Source organism: Ictidomys tridecemlineatus, chromosome 10 (assembly GCF_052094955.1).
Source record: "Ictidomys tridecemlineatus isolate mIctTri1 chromosome 10, mIctTri1.hap1, whole genome shotgun sequence".
Lineage (NCBI taxonomy): Eukaryota > Metazoa > Chordata > Mammalia > Rodentia > Sciuridae > Ictidomys > Ictidomys tridecemlineatus.
In genome coordinates this window covers 136,661,300-136,683,403 of record NC_135486.1, presented here as the reverse complement: position 1 = coordinate 136,683,403, position 22,104 = coordinate 136,661,300, and the positions used below count along the sequence as shown (strand labels likewise).

Below are 22,104 nucleotides of genomic sequence, written 5' to 3'. Positions count from 1 at the left end.
TACTCTTGTATCTATTTTTTTAATTGGTTGTTCACAACATTACAAAGCTCTTGACATATCATATTTCATACATTAGATTGAAGTGGGTTATGAACTCCCAATTTTTACCCCAAATGCAGATTGCAGAATCACATCGGTTACACATCCACATTTTTACATAATGCCCTATTAGTAACTGTTGTATTCTGCTACCTTTCCTATCCCCTACTATCTCCCCTCCCATCTTCTCTCTCTACCCCATCTACTGTAATTCATTTCTCTCCTTGTTTATTTTCCCATTCCCCTCACAACCTCTTATATGTAATTTTGTATAGCAATGAGGGTCTCCCTTCATTTCCATGCAATTTCCCTTTTCTCTCCCTTTCCCTCCCATCTCATGTCTCTGTTTAAAGTTAATCTTTTTTTTTCCTGCTCTTCCTCCCTCTCTGTTCATGGTTGCTCTCATTACATCAAAGAAGACTTTTGGTATTTGTTTTTTAGGGATTGGCTAGCTTCACTAAGCATAATCTGCTCTAGTGCCATCCATTTCCCTGCAAATTCCATAATTTTGTCATTTTTTAGTGCTGCGTAATATTCCATAGTGTATAAATGCCACATTTTTTTTCTCCATCTATTGAAGGGCTAACTATTTTTTGTAGAATGCTTGTCTTATTCCCTTATTCCTTGCCCTCCTGGCCTGGATGCCAACCTCCAGGAAGAGTGCTGGCAGGTTGGCATCCCCAGGTGAGTGCCCAGTGGGCATCTGCAAGGAAGAGCACCATAGTACAGAGGCAACATCAGGGATGTGTAAACTGAGCTGCAGGGAAGGAGGAGGAGGAAACTGTCGGAGAAAGAAAGGGCTGGGAGGCTAGAGATGTGGCTCAAGTGGTAGTGTGCTTACCTGGCATGCATGAGGCACTGGATTCGATCCTTGGCACCACATAAAAATAAAGTAATAAAAAATTGTCCTACAAATGTGAAATAAATAAAGAAAGAAAAAGAAACAGCTGGGACTGTAGCTCAGTAGTGGGAGTACTTGCCTTGTATGCAGAGGGCCTTGGGTTCAATTCCCATTCCTGGAAAAAGTTTTATTTTCAAGGGAGAGGAGGTTGACTAAATGGCCACTTCGTGTAAGCTGCTAGGCAATAAGCAATGTTGGAAAATCCTGGTAGTGCTGTGCATTTGCTCCCCTCCCCACCGCAAAAAAAAAAAAAAAAAAAAAAGATACTACATTCACAATAAAACCCTGGTGGCTGGGCATGGTGATGCACATCTGTAATCCCAGAAACTCCAGAGGCTGAGGCAGGAGAACTGCAAGTCCAGCCTCAGTAATTTAGCAAGATTCTGTCTCAAAAACCCCTAGTGTTACTTTATGTGTAAATATGTCACCATCCCAGATTTTAAAGAATATTCTTCAAAAGCATGGGAAATACTTTTGCTGTTGTAGCCTATCAATTTTCTTTGATGTCTTTGAGGAAGATGTCTTCTCCAGGAGGGACCTTCATTCAACAAAGTTCCTTTTTCTGGCTGTATGTGTGCTTCTTAGTTTACCTTCCTAGGCTCCTCAGGTTTTGCCCCTAAGTTTGAGGGCTTACAGTTACCCCAGATATTTTCATCTGTGCATGTTCACAAACTGCAAGATGTTTGTTCCTCTGAGGAATCCTTGGGCCTTGCCTTCCTGCTTCATTCTGCTTGACTTACTTTTTTTTTTTTTTTTTTTTTGTACTGAGGATTGAAACCAGGGGCACTTATCACTAAGCCACATCCCCAGCCCTTTTAAAATATTTTTATTTAGAGGCAGGGCCTCACAAAACTGCTGATAGGTCCTAAGACTCTTGGATTACAGGCAAGCGCCACCGTACCTGCCTTGATTTGCTTTTAACGTGTTCTTGATTTTTTTAAACCACTTAATTTCATTCAGGATTAAACTTTATATGTAAAGTTTGTAGAGTTAATAATTCATTTAGAAAAGTGAACATATAAAAAAGTTTTCTTGGGCTGGGGATGTGGCTCAAGAGGTTATCTCGCTTGCCTGGCATGCGTGCGGCCTGGGTTCGATCCTCAGCACCACATACAAAGATATGTTGTGTCCGCCAAAAACTAAAAAAAAAAAAAAAAGTTTTCTTGGGTCTGAGTTTGTGGCCCAGTGGTAGAGTACTCACCTAGCATGCATGAGGCACTGGGTTCAATCCTCAGCACCACATAAAAATAAATATTAAAGCTTTTTTTTTTGAGAGAGAATTTTTAATATTTATTTATTTTAGTTTTCGGCGGACACAACATCTTTGTTTGTATGTGGTGCTGAGGATAGAACCGGGCCGGACGCATGCCAGGCGAGCGCGCCGCTTGAGCCACATCCCCAGCCCAAAAATAAATATTAAAAAAAAAAAAAAAAGATATTGCCCACTGCAGTGGCACATACCTGTAATCCCAACGACCTGGAAGGCTGAGACAGGAGGATCGCAAGTTCAGAACCAGCCTCAGCAACAGTGAGGCACTAAGCAACTCAGTGAGACCCTGTCTTTAAATAAAATACAAAATAGGGATGGGGATGTGGCTGAGTGGTTCAGTGCCTCTGAGTTCCATACCTGGTACCAAAAAAAAAAAAAAAGTTACCAGCAAGTAATAAATTTTAATTTACTGTGTTATTAGCATTTCAAAAAATAACTTACATACTTGGACAAATTATATTTGTTATTCGGTGTCTGATTCTGATGTTGTTTACATTTAGATCACAGTTCCCAGAAATTGAGTACATTAGTTTCCAGAGGGTCAGGATCCTTTGCCCTCGAGCTATTTCCTTTCTGGACAAGTCGCCAGCATAGAATTTGCTGTTCAGTAAGAAACCCAAGCGACCCACCTGCCAAGGGTGCTTCCCTGTTTTATCTTGCATATAAAATGTCTCACGACGTGTATTTACAAATCAATGCATCGCAACCCTGGGCTCTCCCTCCTGAACTTTCCCACCTGGGTCCGCCGACCCGCCGCCGATGCATCCCTGCTCATCCTGTGCGCATCTGCCCCTTGATTGCCAGCTTCTTGCATTCCTGTTTTAGGAAGCAGCTCTACTGAGATGTAATTCATGTATGATTCACTTCATCCATTTAAAGTACACAATTCCAAAATCTCCAGTATGTCGCAGGGGCGACCATCGCCACTCTGTGGTTTTAAACCTTTTCCTGCTAAAAGGAGCCATGTCCGCGAGCAGTCCCTGCGTCCCCGTCGCTCCCCGGGCGCCCCAGCCAAGCCCCGGACCTGCCCCGACCGACGGTGAGACCTCAGGTACCGCCACAGCTGCGTGCGCGTGCGGGGGTCGGAGTGCGGGGGCGCGACCCGCTGCAGGCGGACCGGGGCGGGGCCTGGGCGGGGCCGGCACGGCGGGGGGCGCGGGGGGCTCAGTGCGGGGGGAGATCCGGGGGCGGGGGCGCCGGCGCGGCGCATGCGCTCTGCATTGTTTTGACTGAAAATGCCGTCGGTTTCGAAAGCGGCGGCGGCGGCGGCGGCGCTGAGCGGGTCCCCCCCGCAGACCGAGAAGCCGACCCACTACAGGTCAGTGCCCAGGCTCCCACCCGCGCCGCCTGGATGCTGGCGCGCCGCCGAGGCGCAGGGAGCGGTCCGCGCGCGCCCGGCCGGGCCTGGGTGTCGCCACCGAGGTGCGCCCGCCACCCGCGCCCCCGCCGCCTGGCCGGCGGCACTGGACTAAGGGACTGCGGCGGTCCACACGCGAGCGCCGGCGCCCGAGAGGAGAGGCGGCGCCCGGGGCCTGGGGTGGTCCCTGGGCGGGGCGGGGGCGCACGCCTGCGCTCGGGGTCCACGCGTCGCTGGCTGGGGATCGGGGAATAGGGCCTGGGTTAGGGTGCTGAGGCGCTCCAGGGCTCTGGATGGGCGCACGACTGTCTGCACGCAGGCTGCCGCTGACAGAAATCGAGAGGCGGCGCCCAGGATTTGGGGTGGTCCCTGGATTGTTGGCGGAAGGCCGCGCCTGGGGTCGCAGTGGGCATCTCGGCTCTGAGATCGCCGTGTGGCACCTAAGGCTGAGGGTCGCTTCTGCACTAATGATGGGCAGCTTCGCCTGGTGTCTGGGGAGTAGCGCCTGGGGGCCATCTGGAATCTGAACGGGGAGGCGTGCCTAGGATTGAGGATGGAGGACTGTGTGTGGGTCTGGGAAGTCGCGCCTGTGTTCTGGGGACCGTGCCTGGGACTGGAGAACCTTCCCAGGCGGGGCTAGGGTACGCTTCTCTGGGGTCAGCAGGGCTACGAATCAGGGACTTTGCGCCTGGGATTGGAACCGCGTTTGGGGTTTGGGAGTTGGCGCCTGGGGCCCGGGAACGCCCCCCCCCCCCCCCCCCCGTGTTCAGTCACCTGGAGTCATATAGGCCTGGGGGGCGGGGAATGGGTGTGGGGCGTGTTGTGACTGGGATGGACCACTGCACCTCGGGTACAGAACCGAGCTGGATGGGGTTGCAGGGATCCTCTCTGTAGCATCTGCGAGTCGTGCCTGGGGTCGGAGAGTTCGCGCCCAGGCGGGTTGGGCCACCCGTGATCATCTGAGCTCTGAGAGGTGGTGGGGAATCTGGGCGCCCAGTGAGGGTCGTGGCACCACCCCCAACCAGGCAAGGAACCTGCCCCTGTCCACGAGTCCGTGGGGCCGCCCACCGGCGACCGCAACGCTGTTTGTCTTTCAGGTATCTAAAGGAGTTTAGGACGGAGCAGTGCTCCCTGTTTGTACAGCACAAGTGTGGCCAGCACAGGCCGTTCACCTGTTTCCATTGGCATTTCCTAAATCAGCGTCGGCGCAGACCCCTCCGCAGGCGCGATGGCACCTTCAACTACAGCCCTGATGTGTACTGCTCGAAGTACGACGAGGCCACCGGCCTGTGCCCCGACGGTGACGAGTAAGTGGGCCCACGTGGGCACTGCGGGCCTGGACATGGCCTGGACGTGCTGTCAGCAGGCACCCAGGTTCTGTTCAGCGCCTGGTACTTTTGGAGGAGTTTACCCTGAAGTCTTCCAGTGTTGGGGTGGGTTTGGGTCAGTTGGGGAGGCATCCTGCGCATTTTAGGTATGACTCATGTAGTTCAAACTGAATCCACCTCACTTCTCCTTCTTGATTTCCTCCCCATTCTCCACATTCCTTCCTTAGGATCACCCCTCAGTAGATGTGGCTTTGAGGTTTGGGATCATTTTGAGTAGTTGCTTTAGGTCAGAGTGTGTCAGAATGTTTGCTCACACTGTAGAAGGTGTGGGGAATGTTTCCTTTCTTACCTTTTACATGCTTAGTTTTTGTATGTGCCTGAATGGTGCTAAGGATTGAACCCAGGTGCTCTATCACTGAGCTACCTCCCCAGACCTTTTTATTTTATTTTGAGGCTGGGTCTCACCAAGTTGCTGAGGCTGCCCTCCAATTTGGGATCCTCCTGCCTCAGCCTCTTAAGTCCTTAGGATACAGGCTTGTATCACATGGTTACATGGGTACTTTAATTTTTAAAAAGTTAATAGGAAATTATTTTATTTGCAGACTGTTGTTTACGTAACAGTTTGAAAGTTAAAGAAATCAGAGTTTGTTTGGATTGATTTTTTTAATGCCTTTCCTAATGGTGTTATTAACAAATGCCTTTATTTTGAAATAGGGAAAAAGGGAAAGTCCAAGCCAGGTGGTATGTTCCCATGAGGGTTCAAGGTGGTATTAGAAGGTGTGGCCTTCTTTTGTTTGGGGAAGGCAAGGGGTGGTCCATTCCTGACTGGAGGTGAGGTACAGTCAGTCTTGAAGACTGCATCTTCTGACCCTTTGAAGGGTTTTGATTTTTGGGGTGCCCCTTTTTTGATGATAGCTCTCATGGTACAACACAGAGACCCATGTGTTATCTGTTTCCCTTTATTTAAAAAAAAAAAAAAGTTACTTCCAGTGACTAGAAAGTAAACTTCAGTGTGCGTTATACTGGGACTTAAACCCAGGGCCTTGCACATGCTAGGCAAACCCTTTCTTAAAATTTTATTTTGAGACAGGATCTGGCTAAGCTGCCTAGGAACACTCCCTGCTCCCGCCAAGTGCTGGGGAACTAACCCAGGGTCTCACATTAGGCATTCTACCACTGAACCACATTTCCAGACCCCAGAATCATCCTGCCTCAGCCTTCTGAATTGCTGGGATTAAGGTGTGTACTACAGCACCAGGCTCCAGGAAGTTAAAAAAAAAAAAAAATTTAACTGGGGATTGAACCCAGGGGCACTTTACCATTGAGGTACATCCCTAGCCTTATTTATTTTTTTATTCTTATTTTGAGGTAGGGTCTCACTAAATTGCTGAGGCTGGCCTCTAACCTTCAATCCTCCTGCCTCCCTCTGCTGGGATTACAGGTGTGTGCCCCCTCACCCACCTAGAGAGTAAACTTGATCTATGGTGATCATCTCATAAACTGTTTGTGTGTGTGTGTGGTGCTGGGGATTGAACCCAGGGCCTTGTGCATGTGAGGCAAGCATTCTACCAACTGAGCTATATCCCCAGCCCTCATAAACTTTTTTAAAAAAATATTTGTAGTTGTAGATGGATACAATACCATTTATTTATTCATTTGATGTGAAGCTGAGGATTAAACCCAGTGCCTCACACGTGCCAGGCAAGTGCTCCACCACTGAGCCACATCCCAGCCCTCATAAATTCTTTAACACTGGCTGAATGTTTTTTAGTGGAACACCAGGTCATTAAACAGTTGCTGTTAACCTGCTAGAGTATCTGGCTCACCTAGTTTAGATGGTGTTCTTCTAGAACTGTTTTATTTAATTGTTTTTTGAGCAGCTGCTTCCTGCAAATATGCCTTTAGAAAATAGGTGACTTTCTGTCTAAGGCCTAGGCTCAGTTTCTAATTGCCCAGTTCTCCTGGTCTCCTTGGGGCACTAGTGCCTGAGCCTGGAGTTGGTATCTACTGGAGTGCAAAGACCAGGTCAGTACCTGGCTTGTCTGACTCCATCCAAAAATCAGGCATGGGAACTCCTTGGTTTTATTTCCTGGTGATGATTTTAATGTAAAAAACTCCCCCTTTGTGTGTATATGTATGTGTGGTATGTGTGCGCTACTGAGGTACTTGTGCACACTAGGCAGGTACTGTATTACTGAGTTACATCCCCATCCCAGAGTGCCCTTTTACCAGCAGTTTTGGTTTCCAGATCTTAGTGTTAATTCAGTCTTTTTCTGGGCATTTGGGTGGTGTCTAGTTCTTACTGGAATGAACAGTGCTACAGTGGACACCTATCAAGAAGTTGTCAACATTAGCTGTGCTCAAAGAGTAATTTGATGACATGCACTTATTGCAGATGCATCAATATTCAACTGAAATGGCTTGAAGTTTATCACTGAGACACAGAAGTGGGACTAGGATGCTGGTTTGATGTGTTGGATGCATTCTGTATGTTTTATTAAAGGTTTTGTTTCTAATTTTTGTTGAGTACATGAAATGACTTGCTTTATCCCTTCCAGAGTGTTTGACAGGCTGCCTCCCCTGGGACTCTCTCCTTAGTAATTACTGCTCCATCCACAGCAGAGGGACTTTCTCATCCCTGCACACATGGAATAGACAGTTTATCTCACTGAATTACATATTCTGGTTTCACAAGGTTGCCATGGAAATTGTAAATAGATAGTATCTTTCAGAGAAAGGGTGGGGCTTTTCTTTTATTTCAGATCATTAGTTCTTGAAATTTCTATCTTGGGCATATGTATTACTAACCTATAACTTTTTTCAGTATTGGGGACTGAACTCAGGGGCACTTTACCACTGAACTACATCCCCAGCTGTTTCTCATTTTTTATTTTGAGACAGGATCTTGCCAAGTTGCCGAGGGTCCTGCTAGGTTGCTGAGGCTGGCCTCGAACTTTTGATCATCCTGCCTCTTGAGTCGCTGGGATTACAAGTGCTCGGACACTGTGCCCCACCCAACCTATTATTTTAAAAACATGAATATGCATCAAAAAGCAAAGATCCCTCAGCTCGTGTCAGGCAAAGTAAGTGTTCTTGACACTGTCTGAGCACACCTTGGGGCAAGAGAGGGATGGGAACCCCAGGAGGGCTGGCACTCCAGCTGTCACTTGATTGGCAGTTCTGCTGTCACTTCTCAGTTATCCCTCCTCTTTTGGCACTCCCACCATCACCTCCACCATCACCCCCTTTTCTCAGTGGTCACCCTCTTTTACTCCTCCCTGTCATCCCTCCATGGTGCCTGGAGTGTCCTTCCACATACCTCTCGTGGGCACCCACTTCCGTCACTCCTGCTGTCACCAGTCACTCCCTTATTGTCGCCTCTCTTCTCACGACCCTCTTCATAGGGGCCACCCTTGGGCTCTCCCACAGTCACCACCCCAGCATCAGCCTGCTTTTGACCCTGCAGCTCCTCTGAAAGGTCTATGTCTCCTTTGTTCTGGTGGACACGCCCCTTTCCCTGCGCGGGCCGTGGTTGGCCGTCCCGGGTCACGTGTACTGACGCCCCACCCCCGTGGGAACCAGCCTCCCAGTGGCGCGAGGACCGCGTGGGCTGTGGGGCCGGGAACCGTGGGGTGCGAGTTCTGGCGAGGGGTCTGCGTTCCCACCGCGCGCCCCCTTGTACAGGTGTTGCGCGGACTATAAGGAAAACGCCTCTTTTGCGGAAGTTTCTGGGGTCTGGCCACAGCTACAGCCAGCGAGCTGCTTTCTGAGAAAGGGCCTTGGCCCAAGCGCCTGGCCCCCAGTCCCGAGCTGCTTCTACTCCGCACGCGGGTTTTCACACTGGAGCCCACGGTGGTTGGCACCTCCTACCTGCACGAGAACACGTGGGCACGCTTCGGTGAATGGCGGGTGCATTTTTTATTTTTTACCATACTGAAGATTGAACTACATTCTACCACTGAGCCACATCCCTAGTCTCTTTTTTTTATATTTTTACTTGTATATGGACACAATACCTTTATTTTGTTTATTTAGTTCTTGTATGTAGCGCTGGGATAGAACCCAGTGCCTCGTGCATGCTAGGCAAGCTCTCTACCACTTAGCCATATCCCTTGCTCTTTTAAAATACTTTATTAGAGACAGCTTCTCGCTGAGTTGAAAGTGCCTTGCAAAGTTGCTGAGGCTGGCTTTGAACTCATGATCCTCCTGTCTCAGCCTCTCCAGGTGCTGGGATTACAGGTGTGTGCCACAGTAATCCCCAGTCCTTTTTATTTTTTAACACAGGGTCTCACCAAGTTGCCACCACTGGCTTCATGGAACTTGCCATTTTCCTGCTTCAGCCTTCCAACTCATTGATATTAAAGGGCAGTGCTACTATTCCTGGCTTTTTTTTTTGCTTTTTGCTTTTTTATCTATTTAATTTTTTTTTGAAATTGTAGATGGACTGAATGCCTTTGTTTTATTTGTTTATGTTTATGTGGTGCTGAGGATCGAACCCAGTGCCTCAAGCATGCTAGGCAAGTGCTCTGCCACTGAGCCACAGTCCCAGCTTTGTTTTTTGCTTTTGAATAATTTTTGGTTCTGATCTATATAATTAGCAAAGGAACTGAGGGGCTCCTCCAGAGATCCATTGTAGTTTGAAAAAACTCAGATAGTCCCCAGCTATTGCAAGGTACAAAGTAACCCTCTTCCTTTTGTTAACTTTTCTCTTGCCATTGTCCTAGGGGTGTGGACCACTAGAGCACCTTCAGTTTTTCAATAAAAATTAGGCTCAACCAACCAGTGGGGCTCAACTTTTGCTGTTGGCACACAGGTCTGCCTCCTGTTTGGGGGCTCCTGCAGTGGAGTAGCCTCCTCTTCTCACTCGCCCTGCAGTGTAGCCCTCCCCGGGCTACCCTGGTTTGACATTTGGGGATCTGGAACAGGGGTGCCTTGTCTAGGTGAGCCTTGGCTCTGAGTAGACTGGAATTCACACGTGTAATTTTACAGGAACTGGTGAGAGGTCCTTGCTACTTTCTGAGTTTTTAAGAAAGACCTACTATTGGGGCTCGTACCATACTTGTCTTGCACCTAGTGTTTCTATGGAGAGACCTTTTTGTGTTTCATGTGACAAGTCACAGGACCTAAGGCTTAGATGAGAGCTGCGTGCCCTTCAGGTGTCTATGAGCAATGGTTGTGTAAATGAGGAAGCCAAGGACAGGCCCAATCATAAATGTAATGTTTAAGAGAAGAAACACAGTCCTTTGGCTTAAGGGAATTACAAGGAGCCACCTTAGCTGGGATCTGTAATAAAGCTCCTGAGGCTGAAGTGTGGAGCCTCTGAGTGACAGTTCTCCAGTTCCTCCCACCCTGGGTGGAGCAGAGCTGGAGGAAGCTGGGGCTCAGCATGGCAGGTGCGGAGAGGGTGCTGGGGAGGTAAGGTGGTGCCATCTCAGGACATGCCCAGTTGATGTTAGGTTGGTTGATTGGAGCTAAAGTCTTTTGAGCCACAGTGACCAGAAAAGACTGTTAGGACTGTCTTTCCTACCTGCACTACCATAAAGACATGCTGGTAAGGGGTGTCCTTCTCATGCCAAAGCCAGAAAACTGCCTTGAGCACTGGAGACCAAAGGTCAGGGTCCTGCTTCTATGGTTCTGAATAAACACGCTCAAAGTAGCCCCCACCTTCCAGGAGCTTCCACACCCTGTGTCCCTCAGTAGCATCCCTAGAGTTTTCCCACCCCATCCAGGAACCCATTTGTGCTCTCTTTCCTCCATGCATGCATTTTCTGTCTGAAAAATGCAGAAGCATGTGTTCTGGCAATTTTTTCAGACTAGCCTCTCCTGTGAAGATCCCGGGTACACATTAATAAAAATCATATGCTTTTCTCTGGTTAATTGGCTCTTATTTTAATTGGGTTCCTAGGTCCAAAGAACCCACACAAAAATGTGAGGGGTCGGGGGGAACCTCCTTCCCTAATCAGATCTGTGGGATCTGGGGCAAAGGTGGGCTTGCTGCAGGGCTGTGGCTGGTGAGAGGTCCCTGACCCACTGAGAAGAGCAGCCCCTGGAAGCCGGAGGCTGGGGGAGTGTGGGGCAAGCGCTTATCCCAGGACCCTGTTGCCAGCATTCGAGAGGAAGGGCAGGTCTGAGATGCCCCAGCTCTCCCAAGGTTTGCCTTCGGCAGCTGCTGGGAGGCCATTCCTCCTCCTCTCTGTGCCTTTGCTTTTCTTGCCACTGCCCCTTGGTGTTGCTGTGCTGTGTTTTAGCTGCCAGCTGTGCTTGTGTTCCTAAAGACTGGGGCACAGTACTTCACCGGGTCCCTCAAAGCCCCGTGGCTCTCAAGCGCAGTTCCTGGGAAGTTCTGATTGGCCGGCCCTCTGGGGAGTGTGGCGCACACTGGCTTGAGCTGAAGCCTCCCTGTGCTTGATCAGACTCGCTGGGTGGGTCCGGGAGCCCACCCTTGTTCTAGATGAGAGTGTTTTGAAGGAAGTGGGCTGTTTGCTGTGCTCCTGGAGACTTGGCTGGAGTCCCTGTTCCTCCTGAGCTGGATCATGGTCCAGAGCATGGTGGCTGAGCTATGTCTGGTGGCACCACAGTGCCATGACATCAGCAGCTGTTTTAACCACAGTCTGGTCAGTTTTGAGTGGGATTCAGATCACATCTGTCACCAGGACACCAGGGGCTCCTTCCTTCTCCTCCCTGGTTGTCCAGGGAGCAGGGGGCCACTCTGCCATTTTGTTGTTGTTGTTGTTGTTTTTTAATATTTTTTAGGTGTCAGTGGACCTTTATTATTTATGTGGTGCTGAGGATCGAACCCAATGCCTCACACATGCTAGGCAAGTGCACTGCCACTAAGCCGCCTCAGCCCCAGCCCCCTCAGTCCCAACTCCCTTCTTGCTTCTTAGATATCCCTGGGGCCAAGGTATTTTCTTTACATTAAAGGTCAGATGGGGATACAGCTCAGTTGGTAGAATGCTTGCCTCATATACACAAGGACCTGGGTTCAGTCCCCAGCACCACAAAAATAAATAAGTAAAACCACTTAAAATAAATAAATAAATAAGCTTAAGGTCAAGTTAGGCAAAGTAGCATAGGCCTATATCCCAGCAACTTGGGAGGTTGAGGCAGGAGGACTCAAATTTGAGGCCAGCCTTGGCAATTCAGCAGCACCTTGTTTCAATATGTAGTTCAGAGGTGGAGCACTCCTGGGTTTAATCTCCAGTACCAAAACCAAAAGAACACAAAACAACCCTTAAGGTCAGCTCAAGCTTTGAAGTGGTGCAAGGAAGAGAGGTGCTGGCCCAGCAGAGGGTAGTGCCAGGTAGTGGGAGCCCCTCTGTGCTGGGGAGGAGAGGCCTCAGCCAGTGCTGTGGTTGCCGTAGCAATGGTGTGGTGCAGAAACAGTGCCCTGAGCAGTGACCTATGAGAACCAGGAAGGGGTATGGCTGGTGTGGTGCCAGCTTACACCGCAGGCTGATGCTGTGCCTGGCCTGCTGCCATAGGCACAGCAGGGCTGGCCGCCCCCCACCTCGGGCCTGCAGTAACACACGAATGCCAAGCTGCCATTTCTCATCCTGTAGCATAGAGGGTTAGACCAGGTGTCCCCAGCCACACTCAGGCCTGCAGCTCTGTCCCTGGCAAGGTAGACATGGACAATAGTGAGAGGTGAAAATCCTTGTCCTTAAATTTGGGTGCTTGTGATAAGGACCCCTGCTTTCTCTGCTTGCTCCTCAGAACACTGGGGAGAAGCACAGGGCCTAGTCATGTCAGGGAAGGCCCCGCGGGAGCCAAGCTGGGAGGGAAGCAAGTCCTTCGCATGTTCCCTCTCCTCTCCTGTTTGCAAAGCTGTTCTGGTGGGACCAACCTGGAGGTGCCCAAAGCCCCTGTGCGTCACAAATGCTGGAACCTTCCAGATCATCTCTGCTCCTGCTCCACCCCTTCAGTGTGAACCCCATTCCCACACCCTGTCCTGCTGCAGGAGCTGCCTGGTGCATGTAGTCCCAGACCTGCTGTGTGGCCATGAGGGATGTATGGCATCACCCCATCTGCACTCCCCTGCTTCCCTCCCAGCCTGGCTCCCATGGAGCCTCTTCCCTGCCATGTGCTGGGCCCTGTGTTTCTCCCTAGGCCCCTTTCCTCTCTCCATCTTGGAGTCCCAAAAGCACAGGAGCTGGGACACAGGCCACCACCATTCTCAGTATGACTGGTCAGGGAAATGACATGACCTGAGTGCAAGGTGCAAACTCAAGTGTAAAGAATTCATCTAAAAGCTAAGAAGGAGCCGGGCGTGGTGGCACACGCCTGTCATCCCATCAGCTCGGGAGGCTGAGGCAGAAGGATAGAGAGTTCAGAATCAGCCTCAGCAATGGCGAGGCGGTAAGCAACTCAGTGAGACCCTATCTCTAAAGAAAATACAAAATAAGGCTGAGGATGTGGTTCAGTGGTCGAGTGTCCCTGAGTTCAATCCCCAGTACAAAAATAAACAAACAAAAAAAAAACAAACTAAGAAGGATGCTTTTCATGGAAATTCAACTTGCTCTTCTGTGCATAACCGAGGGTTTTGCCACAAGGGAGTGCTGAAGGGAAGGATCCCAAAATAGGAAAGCAGGTGCTCATTCCAGAACACAGCTCCTTGCAGTCAGACCAGATGTCTGCCTGGAGGAGAATGGAGTCAGCTGCTCCCAGGTGTTGAACAAGGTGGCAGCGAGGCTCAGGTTGTATCCAGCCCACAGGAGCCACACGGAGCGCTTGCCCCTCTGCTTCCAGGTGTCCTTACCTGCACAGAACAACGGGGGACACAGAACGCAAGTACCACCTGCGCTACTACAAGACGGGCACATGTATCCACGAGACGGACGCGCGCGGCCACTGTGTGAAAAACGGGTTGCATTGTGCTTTTGCACATGGCCCCCTGGACCTGCGGCCGCCCGTGTGTGACATCAGGTGAGTGAGACCAGCTCACCTTCCTGTTGCTTCCAGCATCACTGGCCCAAAGCCTCTCTTTCTGAAGCCCAGTTTATTTCTCATGAGAAAATTGCTCTTCTCTTCAGACTTGGTGTTTCCCTCTGTATCCCATGGTGCTCAGCAGACAGGTGGTAAACTCACACTTGTGTGTGGGCTGCTGCAGGAAAGCCAGTCCTCCCTTTGTTAGCAATCCCTTTGGTACTAGGGATTGAACCCAGGAATGCTCTGAGCTGCATCTCCAGCCCATTTTGTTTTTTTATTTAAAAAAAATTTTTTTTTTTTTAGTTGTCAGTGGATCTTTATTTATTTATATGTGGTATTGAGAATCAAACCCAGGGGCTGGGGTTGTGGCTCAGTGGTAAAGCGCTTGCCTCGAATGTGTGAGGCACTGGGTTCGATTCTCAGCACCATATATAAATAAAAAAATCAAGGTCCATCAATATCTAAAATGAATAAATAAATAAAAATTTTTTAAAAAAGAGAATCAAACCCAGGGCCTCGAACATTGCTAGACAAGTGCTCTATCACTGAGGCACAACCCCAGCCCTTGTTTTGTATTGTGAGACAGGGTCTTGGTAAGTTGCCCAGGCTGGCCTCAAACTAACAATCCTCCTGCCTCAGCCTCCTGAGTTGCTGGCAAGTCCTTCCTAAACAAAGCACAGCCTTTGTGTGGTTAGGATTTGGGTTGGGACTACTGTCATCCCAGGAGAGAGCAGCCCCAAGGCTGTGGTGACCCCATCCTGAATGGTCCAGAGGCAGAATGCATGGAGTGGCAGCCCAGTGATTCTGGAGCTGGGCATTCTTTGCCTTCCTCTCCCCATGAAAGGGCTTGGGATGCTGCAGAGCTGTGACCACTGTGCTGTTGGTTACAGGGAGCTGCAGGCCCAGGAAGCCCTGCAGAATGGTCAGCCTGGCAGTGGGGACGGCGTGCCTGATCTGCAGCCCGGGGTCTTGGCCAGCCAGGCCATGATTGAAAAGATCCTGGGAGAGGACCCCCGGTGGCAAGGTAAGCCCTTGCTGCTGCCTTCCACTTGGGACCTGCTCGGTTCATTTGTGTTTGTAAGGTGACATACAGGGTGAATTATACATATATGTAATTTTTCATAATGCATTTCAGTCTGATTAGTTATCTTTATTAATATGCAGATTGCCCCAATTTTGGCCAGTGGGAGCTTGTTCAATTTCTCCTGACGTCTTTAACACAACACTTTGAACATTGGTATCTTCATTGCTTTCTGATGCTGTACCCCAGGCTCTTCTTACTCATGCTCTGCCTCAGACCTAGAATCCACATAGGATAAGGATTGAGAACGCAGGACTGGAGCTCCACCTCACCATTTGAAAGTGAGCAGTTCAGGGCTGCGCTGCAGCTCAGTGGCAGGGTGTTTGCCTAGCATGTGTGAGGCCCTTTCCATCCTCAGAGCCACAAAAAAATAATTTAAAAAAGAAAGTGGCATTTAGTGCACTCACAGTGTTGTGCCACTACCCTTTAGTTCCAGGATGTTCTCGTCACCTGGAGGTGCATGCCCATGAGCCTGCCGCCTCCAGCCCTGGCACCACCAGCCTGCACCTCTCTCTCCCAGGGTCTGCCTGTTCCAACATGTAATATGGGTAGTGAAGTTCCTCCATTTATTTTGGCACTAGAGATGGAACCCAGGAGCATGCTACCATGGTGCTACACTCTCAGCCCTTTTTTCTTTTCTTTTCTTTTTTTTTTTTTTAGTTGTAGGTGGACACAATACTTTTAATTAATTTATTTATTTTTATATGGTGCTGAGGATTGAACCCAGTGCCTCAGACATGCCAGGCAAGTGCTCTACCACTGAGCCACAGCCTCAGTCTCCTTGCAGCCATTTTTATTTTATTTTGAGACAGGGACTTGCCGCCATACCCACAGGCCAGCTGAGGCTGCCCTGAATTTGTGATCCTCTTGCCTCAGCCTCTGAGTAGTTGGGATGACAGGCATGCCTTGCTCCTGCTGGCAGCGGAGTCTCCTTGAGTTCTGACAGTCCTCCCCCTTGCGCAGCCGAAGCTTCCTGTGCGTGGCTGATGCTCTGGAGCTGCAGTGCGGGTTCTCTTCCTCTACACGCATTTCTTCCCTGGAGGGGCAAGTGGCTCGCTGCTGTGAGTCCAGGGGTAAATCAGTAACTGTATTGTGGAGGCTTTTCCTGATCCCCTCCCGACTCTGCCTCCTCCCTGTAGCTGCCCTCCCCCTGGACTTTGTGGGTTCAGCTCCCTCTTTAATTCAAGGGCAGTGCTGACAGGCTGTGGCCTCAGGGCACATTGAGGATATTGGGCAGGAAGCAGGGATACCTGCTCTGCATCCCAGAGACCCTCCTCTGTGTCCCAAAGGGATTCCTGCACAAGTCTGTCCCCAGGTCAGAGATGGATGCTGGAACTGAGCTCTGGGGGCCAGGCTGTGGCCTGAAGCCATGCCTGGGTCTGCTTGCCTGGTTCCTTTTGTGTTCTGCTGTCAGCTGCCCTGTGGGCAGAACCCTGACTCCAACTCCAAGTGGACACCTAGTCTAGTCCCTTGGGTGGGAGGTGAGGGGCCCCACATGGCTGTTGGATAGGCTGGACTCCAGCGGGAGAGACTCAGGCTAAGCAGGAGGAAGGAGAGAGAGGAGGTGGCCTCCAGAAACCGTCACCCAGCACTTACTGCTTTTAAATGACTCCTGGCTTTTTTTCTTCCTTTGAGATAAAATTTGCATGCCATAAACTCGATCATTTTTTAAAAAAAGTACATGTTATTTCTTAGATCAGTTTTAAGTCCACATTTTCCCTGTGCTCCCTGCCCAACTGCCGGCCGCAGAGTGGATCGCCTCCCGTGGCTGCCATACCCACAGGCCAGCACATGCTGGCACCTGAGCTGGGTTCGTGTTAGGGCTAACAGCAGCATTTCAAAGGGCCCGCGTCAGTTGTTCTTAGCACATTCCCATGACCATCACTTCTGTCCGCTTTGAACAGTTCCCCTCACTCAGAATCCTGGGCCTGCTACAGACCCTCCTGCCCTCCCTAGCTGGGGCAGCCGGTCATGTGTCTGCCTCTGCGTTTCCCTGTTCTGTGCACCTTTATGCATGGGGTCTCAGTGTGGCCCCACAGCTGGCTTCTCCCCCTCCGTGTCCTTGGACATTCTCCTTGCATGGGTGTCGGTGTCTGGCTCCTTGTGGCTGAGTGATGTTCCGTCACGTGGATGGACACATGGGCCACTTGGCTACCTTGCTGTTGTGCTCGTGTTGCTGTGAGCACGTGGGGCCAGGGATCTGTGCGTCTGTGTTTCAGACACCAACTTTGTGCTGGGCAGCTACAAGACTGAGCAGTGCCCTAAGCCACCACGCCTGTGCCGCCAGGGTTATGCCTGCCCACATTACCACAACAGCAGGGACCGCCGGCGGAACCCCAGGAGGTTCCAGTACAGGTGAGCCAGGCCAGGCCCAGGGACGCTGGCCTGTTTTGCACGTGTTGCACCTGTTGGGGCCCTTCAGGTGCACGTGCATCCTGTGTCAAGCCCAGCTGCTCCCAGTCTCTGGGCCCCTCGCCACCCTGCGCAGGTACAGGGGCATGTGGCCGCTCCTCTCTGTCCCTGCTGTCACCTGTTGCTCTGTGGGGGGTGGGTTGCCTCCTCACTGCTCCCACTCTGGGAGTGCCTGCAGTGGGGGTGCCTGCAGCAGCTTCAGCCCTTGGGAGAGGAAGATGTCTTGAGGTGGGGCTCGTTGGAGGCAGGATGGAGGCCCAGGAGGTGGATTCTGCCTCAGGGCTGGCAGTCAGAGCGCTGGGTTCTTGAGGCTGGCCTAGCGCTCCCCTGCCCTGGCCTGCCTGTGAGCTCGGGTCCCACCTGGATCTGGGCACTGGGCGGCCCTACTGTCTTTCCAGGCCAGGCTGCCTTCTTCCAGCCGCCCTCCCAGTGCCTTCCCCACCCCTGGCCCCACGGGCGTCTGGGCCGCTGAACCTTCCTGGGCCTGCCTCCAGTCCCATTGCCCACGTTCAGCCTCTTTCTGCAGAGTGCCCTCTGGTGATAGTCAGTGCCCCTGCATGCCCAGGAGAGAGAGGGGATTGGCTTATGGTTCGTTGCTCTTCCCCAGTAGCTCAGAGAGGGACTTGAACATAGAGCCACAGAGCGGCCATCCAAAGCTCTGGCCGCCTGCTCTCCTGAGAAACTGCATCCCCTCGTGGGAGGGGTGGAGATCATGAAAGAAAAAAGGAAAGGTCTCGGGTGGGAGTTTTCCATTAAGTCCAAGTAAGTAGCAGTGAGGTGCGCTGACCAGAGGGCGCTCCAGGGGGCGAGGCCCTGGTACCTTAGCTGTTTGCTTAGGATTTTCAAGTGGAGGGATCAAAATTCTCAAGACTCGGGGGCTGGGGTTGTAGCTCATGGCAGAGCACTTGTCCAGCATGTGTGAGGCACTGGGTTTGATTCTCAGCACCTCATATAAATAAATAAAATAAAGGTCTATCAACAACTAGAAAAAAAAAATATATATATATATAAAATTCTGAGACTCCACTCTGGAACAGCGGCATGAGCTGGCCCAGCAACTTCCCGGGCCTTTCATGCTGGCTTGGTGGGATTCTGTGGGGAGTGGACAGGCTCCCGTCCTCCTTACTGGCTTCAGGTTGGTACTTGTCCTGATTTCCTCTGTGCCAAAGCAGGGCAGAAGCATTGCAGGGACACTCTGCCCTCTGCCCAGGAGACATGTCCTCCAGTGACTGCCCTTGTCTCCAGGTCCACACCCTGCCCCAGTGTCAAGCATGGGGACGAGTGGGGGGAGCCCTCACGGTGCGATGGTGGGGACAGCTGCCAGTATTGCCATTCCCGCACGGAGCAGCAGTTCCACCCGGAGGTAGGTGCCAGGGCAGGGCCTGCCCCCTGGCTAGGGTCATCCATGGCCTGGGAAGGGAAAGGTGGGGCGACTCCCCTCTGGCTGCCTCTGGGGTCCCTGAGACTACCCTTGGGTTTGTGACTCACTGGAAGAGCCCAAGACTCAGAGAGCCTGTTGGTCCACAGTATGCTTCTTAAGAACACGGATTAAGGGGCTGGGGCTGTAGCTCAGTGGTAGAGTGCCCGCCTTGCACGTGTGAGGCACGGGGTTTGATCCTTAGCATCACATAAAAATAAATAAAGATGTTAAAAAAAAAAAACATGAATTAAAATCAGTCAAGAAAGATCCACAGGGCCCACAGACCCACGGCTGCACCCTGAATCCTGGGTGAGTGACCTACCCAGCTCGGCCCATCCCCAGGGATGTGGAGGTCACCTTAGTGGGCAGGACATGGCCTTTGGAGTCCCTCAGGGGTGTTTGGCCCTGGCCTGCTGATTCACCCTTGCTGCCCGGTTGCCAAGCAGAGCACACTTGCGTCTGTGTTAAGAAGAACCCTTCAGGGCCCTGAAACTGGGGGTGCAGGCAGGCTGGGGAGCAAAAGGGCAATGGGTGGGCATTGCCAGTCCCTTTCCTTCCCTGAGCAGCAGCATAGGACCCTGTGTTGCCCCCAGCCCTGAGGGTGAGACTCGGCTGAGCGAGGAGTGGAAACACCTACTGCCTTCCAGGAACTGAGCTTGGGTCCCTCACAGGACACATCAAGTGCAGTGCCATCTGCCTGAGATTTAGCAGACAGGGTCACAGGAAAGGCCTTGCAGGCACACACCCCTGTGAAAGCTCGCAAGGAGGAGGGGCTTCAGGACCAAGGATGTCAGCTTCTGTCACTAGAGAGGAAAGGTTTATTCTGTCAGCTTTGGAGATGTAGCCTAATCGGGGCCCAGTAGTGGGCAGCATGCCAACAGGAGCCATGGCCAAGCAAAACCACTCACCCAGAGGCCAAGTGCCGAGTGGGGGGAGCTGAGGACCTCCCACCAGACCCCATCCCAGGTTCTACCTCCTGCCAGCAGCACCTCTCTGGGGACCACACCTTCTAACATGTGGCCTTGGGGAAATTCCAGGTCTAAAACATAGCCGGGCATCCACACCTGCCCTGGGCGTCGTCGTGGTGTGATCTGGAGTCCCCTTTGTGCCGTGATGGTGTCAGCTCAGGTGTCACGGAAGCCCAGATCTAGTCCAGCCTCAATGCTTTGTTTTCTAGATCTACAAATCTACCAAATGCAATGACATGCGCCAGACCGGCTATTGCCCAAGGGGTCCTTTCTGCGCTTTTGCACACGTTGACAGTGAGTACAGAGCTGAGGACAGCTGGGGCTGCACACGCACGTGCCAAGGCTCCCGGGGCCTTGCTGGAGTTTCAGGCCTTCCAGAGCAAGCTCGAGGCCTGCAGAAGCAAAGCGGGGCTCAGCGCTGGGTCTGGGGCTGGGGGCATGTGGAGGCGCCCACTCAGGTTCCCAGGGTGGAAGCCAGTCAGCACTGTGTGAGCCCAGCACCCTGTCTTCTGCACTGCTGCTGGTGGGCACTATGAGAAGCCCAGGAGGTTCCCCGTCTCCAGGCCTGCTGGGCCCCCAGCTGCCTCCTGGGGAGCCAGGTCCTTCTACCACGCACTGCTGTTCACCACTCCCCTGCACCTTGCCCTGAGCCTACCGTGCTGCTGGGGCTCAGTGGCTGTGTCCTTGTGGAGAGGGTATCTGTCCACCCCAACCTCAGTAGACCCTGAGCTTGGCAGCTCTTCCTGTTCGCACTTGTGTGTTGTTTTCTGCGGTTCTCGGGGTTGAACGCAGGCCTCCAGAATGCTAGGCAAGTGCTCTGTCACAGAGCTACATCTCCAGCTCGCCTGGTTTAGTTTTTCTAAAGATTTAGTGACACTTAAGGTGACTGGCATAAAGTGGGGCTGCAACGCTGTGCAGGAGCCCAGTTGTGTCTGTGTCTCTACGTTTCTGGGCTCAACCCAGGCACCTGCCACTGAGCCCCTTCCACCCATGTTCCCACCTGTTCCTTTGGTGTTAGCATCCTTAAAGGCCTGAGGCCCAAGGGCAGGGCCTGTTGCTGTCTTGCTGTCCATCCTGTAGGAGGATGGTTGCTACTGACCAGTGTGCATTCAGCCTTACGTCACCGGAGCCCATCACCCCATGTGTGTGGAGTATGCAGCCAGCAGCTCCTCAGTGCCCGCTGCTCCTCTTTCTTGGCAGAGACCCTTGGGACCGCAAGCGGCTGGGGCTGCCGCGATCTCAACTCCACCCACAGCACCTTGGCCCACAGCGGCCAGCCTGGAAATGTAAGTGGACGGCACTGGGAGAAGGCCTCATGTCGTTGGGTGCAATTGAACTGTTGGGGATAGAGATGGACGTGGTATCTGGGCCATGTGGCTGAAAGCCCAGGGAGTTGGTGGCTTCTCCTGCCCACACGCTCGCCTGGGCTGGCAGGGCAAGCCGCCTGGCTGTGGCCATCCTTAGCAGGCCCACCCTCTCTGGTCTCTGCGTAGCCCCATGGGTGCCATCAGGAGCCTGGGTGGGGGCAGATCTTTAGCAAACTGTGTGGTCTGGGGTGGCATCTCGCCCCCATCACCTCAGTGTCCTGGGTGTTGTATGAAGGGGCTCTTCTACCTAGAGAGAAACCGCTGCAGTCAGTGGAGGACAGACCCCGTGGTGGCCACCTACAGTCAGTACAGGATTAAAATCCAGTCTCATAAATAGAGCAGAAAGGCCTGGGAGTGGCTCAGCAGTAGGGCTCTTGCCTAGCTTGCATGAAGCTCTTGGTTCAGTTCTTAGCACCAAGAAAAAAAACAGTGAAGATGAGCCGGGTACAGCTCAGATAGAGGCTGGCCTAGCCCGTGGAGGGCCTGGGTTCCGTCCCCAGCATTGCATTAAAAAAAAATAGAGCAAAACCTGCCGCTGGCTTCCGAGACCTGCTGGGATGTGGGAACCCCCCAGCTCGCTCAGTTACGCTGCTCTGCTTGGCACACATGAGTGGCCGGCTCTCCAGAGTGTGGAATGTGGGTGGACCCTGGGTGCCCAATCCTCTGTAAACCCTGCGCCACACCCCATCCTAGCGATGTCTACCCCGCAGGTACTACGACTTCCCCCTGAGCTGAGCTGCAGAGGGGTCTGTGGGTGAGCTTGGGGGTCACCTTCCATCATGGCCTTTATTACCTCCTCCTGCACTGGGGTCTACAGGTCACCCACATTGAGGGAGGACCTGAGGCCCCCCCCTGGAGTGTAAGCACCCATCTTGGGCAGCAGGGATCTCCACCTGCAAGGAGGGTTGGAAGTCAGTGTCCCCTGCATGGTCTGTGCTTTGGGGCCTGGGCTGCTACCAGCACCCCTATATGGCCTTACTTTAGCTACATCATGGTGCTGTGAAGCCCTCCCCCCAGAGACAGTGGCCATGGC

General features: G+C 52.0%; 1 protein-coding gene and 1 long non-coding RNA gene across 10 annotated transcripts in view; one reads left to right on the top strand and one right to left on the bottom strand.

Annotated features, from left to right (window-relative positions):
- LOC144367669 (uncharacterized) lies at positions 1 to 3,346 on the bottom strand. The gene is made up of 2 exons (XR_013427205.1): positions 2,656 to 3,346; positions 1 to 2,567 (listed from the first exon to the last, which is right to left on the bottom strand). It is a non-coding gene; the product is annotated as an uncharacterized LOC144367669 (long non-coding RNA).
- Positions 3,347 to 3,389: 43 nt separating this feature from the next.
- Unkl (unk like zinc finger) overlaps positions 3,390 to 22,104 on the top strand; it is a 38,908-nt gene continuing 20,193 nt past the window's right edge. For 3 of the 9 annotated variants that reach the window (XM_078024402.1, XM_078024401.1, XM_078024400.1), the window contains exons 1-8: positions 3,390 to 3,528; positions 4,665 to 4,874; positions 13,644 to 13,820; positions 14,714 to 14,847; positions 17,124 to 17,259; positions 18,562 to 18,679; positions 19,914 to 19,998; positions 20,905 to 20,990. In XM_078024402.1, the coding sequence (XP_077880528.1) occupies positions 3,446 to 3,528; positions 4,665 to 4,874; positions 13,644 to 13,820; positions 14,714 to 14,847; positions 17,124 to 17,259; positions 18,562 to 18,679; positions 19,914 to 19,998; positions 20,905 to 20,990 (1,029 nt within the window). In that variant the 5' untranslated portion in view covers positions 3,390 to 3,445. Of the gene's footprint in view, positions 3,529 to 4,376; positions 4,875 to 7,792; positions 7,979 to 13,643; positions 13,821 to 14,713; positions 14,848 to 17,123; positions 17,260 to 18,561; positions 18,680 to 19,913; positions 19,999 to 20,904; positions 20,991 to 22,104 lie in introns of those variants that run through there. The other 6 variants (XM_078024405.1, XM_078024407.1, XM_078024406.1 and 3 more) reach the window with 6 other exon arrangements.